Source organism: Limulus polyphemus, unplaced genomic scaffold (genome assembly GCF_000517525.1).
Source record: "Limulus polyphemus unplaced genomic scaffold, Limulus_polyphemus-2.1.2 Scaffold449, whole genome shotgun sequence".
NCBI lineage: Eukaryota > Metazoa > Arthropoda > Merostomata > Xiphosura > Limulidae > Limulus > Limulus polyphemus.
This window is the reverse complement of record NW_013666059.1, coordinates 465043-476950: the sequence shown is the minus strand read 5'-3', so window position 1 is coordinate 476950 and position 11908 is coordinate 465043. Positions and strand designations below refer to the sequence as shown.

Below are 11908 nucleotides of genomic sequence, written 5' to 3'. Positions count from 1 at the left end.
AAGAAAAAGGATCATACTGGGTTTTGATATGGAAGAAAAAGGGTCATACTGGGATTTGATATGGAAGAAAAAAGGGTCATACTGGGATTTGATATGGAAGAAAAAAGGGTCATACTTGGATTTGATATGGAAAAAAAAGGGTCATACTTGGAGTTGATAAGGCAGAAAAAGGGTCATACTGGGATTTGATAAGGAAGAAAAAGGGTCATACTGGAATTTGATAAGGAAGAAAAAGGGTCACACTGGGATTTGATAAGGAAGAAAAAGGGTCACACTGAGATTTGATATGGAAGAAAAAGGGTCATGCTGGGATTTGATATGGAAGAAAAAGGTCATACTGGGATTTAATAAGGAAGAAAAAAGGGTCATACTGGGATTTGATATGGAAGAAAAAGGGTCATACTGGGATTTGATAAGGAAGAAAAAGGTCATACTGGGATATTCAATGTTATATATTTCATATATAGGTACAGTTATGTGGTTTTTAAAAGTATTTACCTGTGTTATTTACTTATTGATAAAATTCAGTAGAAATTTAAAAAATCATATTTTAGATTTGAGTGTTTGACTTTTTTATTAGAATCTTTCTTTAAATTTTTATAATTGTGCATTTGAACAGTTTACAATGAGGAGACAGTTTGTAATCTATGAGTACTTATTGAGTTAAATTAAGAAATAGATCTCACATTCACGTATACATATATATTGTTACTTTGATAATTTACATAGACAAGAAAGATTCACTAATTCTGAGTTACACTGATCAAAACATGATAAGGTTAACTAGAAGATAAGTTTAATGTAAATTCAGTTTTAAATTAAAACAATGATGGGCAAAATGAGATAAAGGAAAATATAAAAACGGAGATGAAAGAAATGCATACACAGTTTGAGACGTTGAAGGTAGTAAAACAAAGTAACCAAGATCCTCCTTTTAGTATGACGTGTGAACAGAGACTTCAAGCATGAAACTCCACGCAGTATATAAGCTATAATGATGTAGTTTTCAAATGCCTTATAACATTGTATTTAATTATATTATTTCTTGTAGACGTTTTAAAAAATGTTTTGTTGTCAGAAGAACCTTTCGTTTTTAAAGAGCTTATTATATATCTAAGAGAAATGACATATTACCAGATATTAGTCAACTGAGCAGCCTCAGTGACTTATTGGACAAATAAAGTATTTTTTCATATTGATATCTGTATTTTATTTGTTTTAAACATAAAAGATTTGAAAGTTTTGGAAAATTAAAATTAGGAACAGCTAATAAAAATCATTTTAAGAAAAGTTTGCAACTAAAAATGCAAGCCTAGTAAAGTCATGGAAATCAAGGGCTGGAACAAATTTAGGCATTCTTTGATTATTCACAGTTTGTCAAGATATAAGCAATTAAAGAATGAGTTTTATTAACTGAGTTATATTTACGTGGTTAAAAAGTATGATTTTTTTTTACAAATTGATTTGGAGGTTATTTCAGATAGGCCTCGTATGGCACGACAATTGTTACCAACGTTTTAACAGCCATGAAACTTGCTAGACCAATGACTCAAACTCATGTATAAATAAATTGAGACACCTAAAGCAACTTTCTTTTTTAATGTACTTTGTGTTTCGGGTGTGGTTAAGACACAGACATTATTACACACATTATGAAGTACAAGCAGCCACCACTGCTACTATGATATCCATTTCATTCTTTGGATTAAGTACACTCCATTATTAATACTGTGTGTAAATTTATATCATGCTTAAAATAATAATAAATTAATTAAAAATAAACATCAATTTAATGGTCCTAACTAACTACTACAGTGCTAGTTGGGCAAATATAATGAATGTTTTGAAGAACATACTCGTTTACAAATGTGCCATTTTTCTACTCATTTCTTCTACATTAGTATCAACCAGTTTGTGAACACCTCCTTTCCACTGATGTATGTATTTGATTTCATGTTAACAACCTGAAACCACATTAGGTTAAACTCAAAACCTAAGAGGATTTAACCACCTCTGCACAGGCATCTTCTACTGCGCATGTCACGAGGTTTTAGTGATTTACATTCAAAATTTAATTAAACCACTTTTTATTTATGTTATACCAATTAGTATAGCATAAAATCGTAGTTAATAATCCATATTTTAATAGTATATAAGTTTTAAGATCTTAATTTTATAAAGCAATATTATAAAATATAGTGAATTTTCTCTAGTGTGAGAAATGTGACATTTTTTTCTCTAGGCATCCCTTCTTCTCTAATTTCTTTACAACCCCGCCAATAAGTACGAAATTTAAAGTAAATTACTCACTATAATATCGTCATCGCTCAGTCGAAACATAATTTTCATAGCCTTTAATCGTTTTTGGTTACAAAGCCATCAAAAGGAAAATCAGACCCCTCTTGCCACACCCACCTGTCACATCCTCTCTTTCAGGATTTGTTAATAGTTCTCCCTTATGTGTAATATTATGTTATTTATAACTAATAGAAAGACAAAAGTTTCATCCATAAAATGACGTATTATATTACATCGTTTTCTGTACAAAGAATTGTCAAGTTCTTTTTCAGTACAAGCTTTGTTCTCAGGAGAAACTTATCGACTAGCTTGGATGAATTGCTAACGGGTCTTGTCGCATAGCTAGAAAGCCAAAAATATTCTCGTAGTATGGGACATTGTCTGATTTTTGAATGTTAATATTCTATGTTCTTTGGTGCATTATTTAATTAAATAAAAGTTGTTTAGTATACTTCTACTATTAGTATTAAAAATAAATACAGTTGAGAGTCATCGACAGTTGACAGCAAAAAAATGAAGGCCCAGGTTAGTACTTTATTTCTTGTTTTTCACGTGTATTCTTTATTTATTATTATAAAAGTAACTAAAACGTAAAAATAGGAAACTCCTTAGGTTATGTTAGGTAAGGTTAGATTAGGTAAAATAAATGATAATAATAATATAATAGCTTTTTTCCCATAAGGCACACACGCGAGCAGCTCAGAGTAGTTCTTGAGTAATGTAATTCGATAGTGTAATGTGAGCAGCACGTTCCCCAAGTGATTTACAACTTATAATGGCAGAAATAATAGTTACACACTATTCAAAGGAAAATAAAACAATAAAATTTAAGAATAAATAGATGTATACTGTTACGAATTTAAAGCAATTTAGCATAAAAAATGTAGTTTCATGTTAAAATTTGAAATAATTCTGGAAGAAAAAGTTAATTTAGGTTTATTTCGATATTTTTTATGTGGTTAGGTTACGAGGTTGGTCAAATTGACCAACTTTGACTAGAGTGATAGTAGAGAAAACAACGGATAAAAGAAAAGAAAAACGTTTGAAATGTATTTAGGAGGTTTTAAAGATTACGTAAATGAAATTTGAGATTTTTAAGATGAAGAAAAATACTTTTATTCTTAACATGAAAATCACTTTACACTCGAACTAGAAAAAAACAGAGACTCGATATATCCACAGGCATATCTTTTTTTGAGTTTATTGAAAACACTTCATTAAATTCTTACTTTTTGCATGTAAAAGACTTGTAATTTTCACTGAAAATCTGCCAAATTCTGTGAAGATACACATGGTATATTAAAAATTAGTAGTGTCAAAACTATAATGAGTACAAATTGGTCACGTGGTTGGTCAATTTGACAGAGCCCGTGTAGAGAGAGAGTTAATGCGGGATCAATTTAAACAAAAATTATATCATATTGGCCTGATTATAGGGCGATCTCGAATATGAGGCGACCTCAATTTTCAAAAACCATGGGAAAGAAAACATTTTAGTGTCATAACGTCCGCAAAATCAAGATTATAACTGCACAGACTGCAGGTGGATTACTTGCAAGAATTAGCTATGACCCTGAGTAAACATCTGGTGCACATGCGTAGATGGATGGTATCGGGACATTCAGAATGTGACAGACTAGAACAGGGGGATGGGGCCTGTGGTCGACCGCGAACATAAGGCGACTATGAATTTTACAGCCTAATTATTAATAAAAAAATCATCGCCTTATAATCGGGCCAATATGGTAATAATATTTATAGCATTTTCACGTTCCTTTAACTCACCATTTAGTAACATTGTGGCATTTAGATATATTTGTTCTACAGTGGACCATCTCTTTAATGATGATATTACGGATTTATTTTCTTTTAACCAAAAGTAAAATTTAAAAGGCAAAACTGCAGTCCACAGCAGAAAGAACAAGAAACGGAAGAATATATTAGGCCTTTACGTCACAGATTATATTTTCAATTTTGCCTTTGGTGAAGAGAACATCAATTCGTAATATCATAAAAAATCGTCCGCGAGTCTACGGGTTTATTGATGAAAAACTCTGTGGTACGCTGAATGACACTGGCTCTGCAGCTACAATTTTTCGACCAGATCTGTCATTGAAAGATTGGAAGTTTCCTCCAGAGATGAAAAAAGAAGAGGGATAAAGTTCCACCAAAAGGTAAGTTGGGAGTTACTCTTTCTGTAAGAAGCTTCTTTGTGCCTCATGATGTGTAGGGTATTAACATCCAGAAAGAGTGCATATTGGGAACTAGCTTCATGCAGAGACATGGATGTGAGGTTATGCTAGCTTCAAATAGCTTCGCAGTCTATGACCAGGAAATCCTTATGTGCTACATGGAAAGTACTACACCTGATGTTGAACTTCTAGTGACAACAGGAAAAGCTTTCATTGAACAAGTGACATACTAATACTATGATTTATTAGTGTAGTAATGAGGAATTGGTGGTTGAAAGAGCTCTCCTAGATGTGAAGAAAAAAGATGTCGTACATGACTTTACCCAGAGAAGACTTGAATTAGCTTGTGATAAAACAAAAGGCGGTTATGGTGTAAGTTCTAATAAGAATGGATTGCATCGAGGTGACATGGTATGGCTGTACAGTCCCCGTCTCTAAAAATGATGAACTTTAAGGTTATGCAGATACTGGGATAGGTCATATGCTATGCTGGATAGAATCAATGATGTAGTATACAGAATCCAGAAGGATAGGCTATCTTATCCACTTGGCCATTCTCTCATTGACATACTTCCAAAGATGATCATAGTGAATGACCTTTGACATACTTCCAAAGACGATCTTGGTGAATGATCTTTAGTTTAAATCACTCTGAAGAACATAGCAGAGAAAACTCAACCTGCTGAGGAGACCAGAGCTCCTTTCTAGACTACTTCCAGAGGATCGTCAAGGGTGGAGCCGCTAATGGATTCACTCGACCACCAACCTAGGATGAACTCCCCCAGTGACACGACGACCAGTAACAACAAGAGAGAAGATGCCATCCAATCTGTATATCAGAGGTCTCAGAAGAGAAAAATACCAAAATACTTGATTAATGGACAGTTTAGTGTAGTTTTTATTGTTCACAATTCAGGATTCTTTTTTAATATTGTAATTTAGATGTTAGCTAAAGGGTATGATGTTAACAACAAGCAAGTTTGTGATTGTAGGCTTATAGGCTTATAATATTCTAAATTGACGTCAGGAAACCCTAGAAGCTTTGCACAATATCTAGAAAAAAGAATAAATACAAATACGGGTAATCCAGTTAATAAACTAAGAAAGTTTCAGAGTGAATCAGTGAAGCAAGGATAATTTTAACAAGGTAGAGATTTGTTTTCTAGCTCATAAGATGAATTAGTTAGTGTGTTTATGTTTTTGGATCTGTGTTAGCTATAGCGCATATTGAGATACTTTGTACAAATAAGTTGATTTTTTCATTAATATAGTGCAGTTAGCATCATTTGTAAATGTGATCTAAAAGTTACCACAGTATTCAAAGATGTAAAGACGTCAAGGAAGAAATAAACTAATTAGTTATCTTTACGTGGACTAGACTTTGAATTATTTTCACCAGATAAATTTAAGAACCGTCAACGAAAGAACAACATTATAGCAATATGAAAGAATTCAGCTAACAATAACAACCATTATAATACTGGTGTCAGGAGTGGAATTTGTTTGACAAAAATGAAATAAAATCAAGATTAATTGTAAATAGTGTTTACACATAATATTCATTTGTTATACCCTTGAATAATCAAACATTTTTTAACTTTACAACTTATATGAACATATTTTATTGAATACATAGAAGAGGAGTCTTTCCTGAGATATGTTTATATTTCTTGACAAGCAGATATTTTTACATCATCCGTACAGAAACGGCAATCCATCGGATTATCAATTTTAGTAAAGAAGTATAATCGTCTTGTAAAGAGATAATCTACAACGTATCGTCATATTTATTATACTCACCTACCTATAAAAGATTATCGTAAGCGTCTGTACATTCTTCTGAAATAAATACTTATACTCTTAGAATAACGATGCACACTGATAAAAACGGTTTCATGAAAAAATAAAAAACAATTTTAATAGTAGCTAAGAGTAAGCCTGAAATCAAAAAGGAACTTCAAGTGAAATTATCATTACATTATTCGACGATAAAGGCAGTACTTCATTACTTAAATAAATTCGAGAAAATGATAAGCTCATTCAGAAATATTAGAAAAATTTTAAATTACATCTCTTCTTTATCATATCACTGGTCGCATAGTGCAACAAATAATCATAGTTTACATATTCAGTCATTTAACATAATTTCTCATTTTCATGGGTCGAAAAAAAATAATAGAAATTGGTGAAAAAATGTGTTCATTATTTTTAAGACTTATTTCGAAATTTAGTAATACAATACATAAACATCATGTTTTTATGTTTCTTTAATAAATATAACTTGCAGGCTAAATATTTTTAAAGTAGTAAAAAAAAACTATTTCAAAGTAGAAATTTGGAAATATATGTCACTATGATTGAATTTTGTATATTTTGCTTTTAATGAAGTGAAAACACAAAACTTTACTGAAGATTGGAAAGAAGAACATGTGGAAAAAATTTAAAATAAAAACAAATACTCGGCTCAATATTGAAACATAAAGTATGTTCAAATAAGTTAGACTGAACTTTACATATCAAAGTAAATTTTTACGAGATTCTTTTGTTTATTTTAAAGAATTTTCGATTTTTCCTTGTTTGTGCTGACTAGGAAAGTCTGAGAATTTGTCCACAAAAGTGAAATTGAAATTGTGATATATATATATGTATAAGCTTTAGGAATTAGAAAGCTAGTGTAAATTCAAATATGAATGCCAAAATAGATATATATATATATACAGCCGATTCATTACGTCTCTCACTCAAATGTTTTTGGCTGTCAAGTTAAAGCCATTCCATATCTGCTCAGCAAATATGAGCCATTGTTGAACTCCGGTTTCAATGGCACAAGCAGATGAAAATTGTGATAATTTTTTCCTGGACCAGATGCCAGTCCATCGCAGTCCATCCCATACATACACTTTTACCAATCATACAGCCGTATAGACCGCAAAAACTGGCACAAGGTGTCTTGCTCAAGAACAAAACAGCATGTCGCGAGAAAACCTAAAACTTGCAACCTTCCAACTACTAGTCCAAAACTCTAAACAGTAGGCCACGCTGCCCCTATTTTGCCTATAAAACTAGTTAAATAAGAGCAACTGCTCAGTTGAAAAACAAAAAAAAAAAAACAAACTATGTTGACCTACCTGTATAGAAATATCGCTGTTAAGAAACTCCAAAATAGTCATGATAATGTTTTTTTTAAACGCATGACTCTTTGCGTGCGCTTTACCATTGTGACCCTCCCAGCTGACCTGGCGACCTCGCGAATTGTTCGAAAAGCCTTGCTGACTTTGTCTTGGTCAGATAAAATGTACTCGATATAATCCACCATTAAAAAACCCGTAAAGAGATAGAATAAAATTCATCTCTTCAAAACATCTTAAAAATCCACAGCGTTGCTTAGTTACACAATGAGGCCAAATGAGCTTTCATGCTTGGGCTGCCCTGGCGTTTAAAAACATCACAGAAAAAACATTGTTAGAACCATTGTAGTCCTATTACAGTCTTACAGTGCTGTTTACGGACGAAATCGATAACCCAACCAGATGATTTGTTTAGTAGTAACAAGAAAGCAATGATAATTTAAATCACACTGCTCTTTACTGCTACAGTATAGGTTTCTAGTTTGTTTTGATTTTTGGGGGGGGGGGGCAAACCTGCACGTGGGCTATCTGAGCACAGGTCACTTACCATCCACTCTATGTCTGACCGAATAGCAGCACACTTACGGTCCCAAATAATGTAAAGAGTTTTTGCAGCAAAGGGACGGGAACCACGAACCCTTTGAATCACAGTTCAGACACGCTGGTTACTAGACCAACCACACCTGAAGCCAGATTTCGGTATGTAAGTTGTGTGTATAATAGCATTTAAATCATGCCATCTTACTGGAAACCCCTACTGGGCCAGTAGAGAAGGACACGATTTAAATTTTTATCGATCGTATTAAAATAGGACACACATGTTACTGCTAAGTCTCATTCTCTGCCACCTAAGACGCTACTGTACATCCTAATACGCACGAGATGATGTTGAAGATATGAACAATATAAATATTCGACTTAATTATGGTATTCCTTAAAAGGTGTATAACAAAAAAAATCGATAGTGCTGTCATTATTATAGCTGTTTAATTATAAAACTAACAATGCGGTTGTCAAAATTCATATATATATATATGTATGTTTGTTTAGATATCTGTTTCTGTCTTTTTCAGAAGAATTAAGCAGACGGATCGTTCTTAAATAATTTAAATACACTTTAAATTATTACATTTAAGACTCCCTATGTCAGATGGAGGCTCGTTTTTGTTTATACTCTTCCAGTGTATAAAAAAGACTAGAGTCTACATCAACATTAATCGAATTGAAGACGTCTTCCCTATTATCCGAATCACTTAGCACCTGCATGGGGTACAAATGAAAGTTTTTCCCGCTGCTAGACGATCGCAGGGAATGTCTGTGTTTTGGCGTTCGTTTTAGTGAGTAGCACGTGCACGAACACACGGAAGTAGCGTCATCAGAATCGGATGCATCGGGCCCATGACCGGAAATTATACTGCCGTTAGCCGTAATGACGTCACCCTCGAGGCGCACGGCTTCTTGAGCTGCCGATTGAGCTTCTGCCTCGTCTCTTCGCTCGTCCTCGGTGTTCATTGTGAGGAAACGAAGCACCAACAGATTCATGGCAGCAGACACCACGGAGAGGCCGAAAAGAATAAACACTAAGCTAAAGGCCACGTACTCGGGTTTGCTTTGAAGGGCGCTTTCTTTCTGTAGAGCAACGTAGTCACCGAAGCCTATCGTCGTTAACGTGATGAAGCAGTAGTAGAAAGCATCGAAATAATTCCAGTGTTCATAGCAGGAAAAGACTGCAGCCCCTGTGGTCATCACTAACGTAGACAGGATGGACACTAGACAGATGAGGTTAGTCTCTGTGACTTCCGTGTTCTTCATCTTTAGGCACCTTTTAACAGTCTTTAGCAGGTAGGCCACGAAGGTGTTGAGTCTCTCACCAATACTCTGAAACATCACTAGGCCTAACGGGATTCCCGCCAGGGCGTAGAACATACAGAACGTTTTTCCGCCCCATGTGGCTGGCGTTGAGTGACCGTAACCTGTGGTTGGAAGAGTAAAAAGAAGCAAAGTTTAGTATTGTAATAAGTTGGCAAACAACAATTAATGAAGTGATTGGGAAAACTACTACACGTTTCAACAGAACTTGGTCTGTACTTCCTTACTGGCGTTGAGTGACCACTAACCTGTGGTTGGAAGAGTAAAAAGAAGCAAAGTTTAGTATTGTAATAAGTTGGCAAACAACAATTAATGAAGTGATTGGGAAAACGTACTACACTTTCAACAGAACTTGGTCTGTACTTCCTTGCTCAACTTTAGCATCCTATTGGAGTGATCAGATTTTGTATACTGCAGAGTACCAAAATTATTAAATAAACAAAAGTGAGAGAAGTCATTGAAGAGAGAACAAAAATGAACAAACCTTTTAATCACGTGAAATAGCCAAGGCTTGTGAACAAACAAAACAGTTTCTCTTTTATGTTAGAATAAATTCACGAATTTCACATTCAGAAAAGTATGAAGAATCTGATATGAATTATACAGGGTTTTATAAGTACTATGACTATATTTACGTTAACGTCATCACCTATCTGAGACTTATTTAATTTAACGTTACCACCTATCGTAGACTTATTTACGTTAACGTTACCACCTATCGTAGACTTATTTACATTATAACCTACCCCAAAGTTATTTACTTTAACGTTATCACCTATCCTAAAGTTATTTACGTTAACGTTACCACCTATCGTAGACTTATTTACGTTAACGTTACCACATATCGTAGACTTATTTACGTTATAACCTACCCCCAACCTTATTTACTTTAACATTATCACCTATCGTAGAGTTGTTAGCGTTACCGCCTATCCCAATCTTATTTACGTTACCGTTACCACCTATATGAGACTTACTTACGTTAGTATTATCATCTGTTTATCAAACACTGGATTATGTTGGCGTTATCACCTATTCCAGACTGATTACGTTAACATTATTACTGCTAGCCTCCAAGAAACCCCGTGTGTGAACAGTCCATTTAGTTTCCCGAAAACTAGCCTCTGTTACTATTAATTAATTACTATATTTAACTAGCTCTGCAATTACTCTCGGTATGTTAATATTCTCATTACTTTCTTCATATCTTGTCTGGTGATAACGTAAACAGTCTCCATAAGAAACTTCACTGTTAGGGTTAACAGTAACTTAACTCTGTCGTTAATCTATTTAATAATTTTCTGATAATAATGTCATTAGACTCCATGAGAAACTTCATTGTTAGGGTTAACAGTGACTTAACACTGTCGTCAATCTATTTAATAATTGTCTGGTAATAATGTCATCAGACTCCATGAGAAACTTCATTGTTAGGGTTAACAATGACTTAACACTGTCGTCAATCTATTTAATAATTGTCTGGTAATGACGTAATCGGACTCCATGAGAAACTTCATTGTTAGGGTTAACAGTAAGTAACTTAACACTGTCGTCAATCTATTTAATAATTGTCTGGTAATGACGTAATCAGACTCCATGAGAAACTTCATTGTTAGGGTTAACAGTAAGTAACTTAACACTGTCGTCAATCTATTTAATAATTGTCTGGTAATGACGTAATCAGACTCCCTAAGAAACTCGATTTTTAGTGTTATCATTAAACTGTTATACTCGTCTGCTAACAGTAACACTGCCACCAGTCTACTAATTCTGCCTAGTAATGACGTGATCAGTATTCTAGTTACCTTTCGTGAGGGTGTGGTTGCAATAGAAATGTCTGCATCCAATACTGAAAAAAAGTTTTTCATTGTTAGAAATGTTCTAATCTAAAATAGCATTTAAAAAGTAAAAATGGGCACGTAACTTGCCACTAGACACATGTTTTTAGTTTAATTTTAGTTCATAAAATTTCATACAAAGAGTGGAAGGTGTTATTAACCCATGATATAATTCACTTAAGTTGCCTGTAATTTTGTATACAAAGAAAGGCTATGGCGCACATTTCCCAAAACGAATCAAATATATGGGTCCAAGTGGTTAGCGTATCGGGTTTCATATCGGAAGATCTAAGGTTCGAACCATGATATTCCATTGAACGTGTTCTGCACTTTCAACTGTTGAGGCGTTATAATTTTAACATCCATCCAGTTATCGGTTGAGGTTAGTCGTGTAAGCGACGGGTGCTGCATACTGATTGTTCTACTTATGAACAGCAGTTCTGCCTTACGGGTGGCCATACTTGAACCTAAGAGGTCTCTGATCTGGTCGTTTAGCTCTTGTTTCACATAAGGACAGCAGTTCTGCCTTACGGGTGGCCATACTTGAACCTAAGCGGTCTCTGATCTGGTCGTTTAGCTCTTG

The 11908-nt window shown here is 34.1% G+C and overlaps 1 protein-coding gene across 1 annotated transcript in view; it reads right to left on the bottom strand.

The window, feature by feature from the left end:
- Window positions 1–6146: 6146 nt before the first annotated feature.
- The window catches only part of LOC106458348 (two pore potassium channel protein sup-9-like), a 54968-nt gene continuing 49206 nt past the window's right edge, over window positions 6147–11908 (bottom strand). Inside the window, exon 2 of the mRNA XM_013917856.2 lies at window positions 6147–9591. Within this exon, the coding sequence (XP_013773310.1) occupies window positions 8765–9591 (827 nt within the window). The 3' untranslated portion in view covers window positions 6147–8764. The remainder of the gene's footprint in view (window positions 9592–11908) is intronic.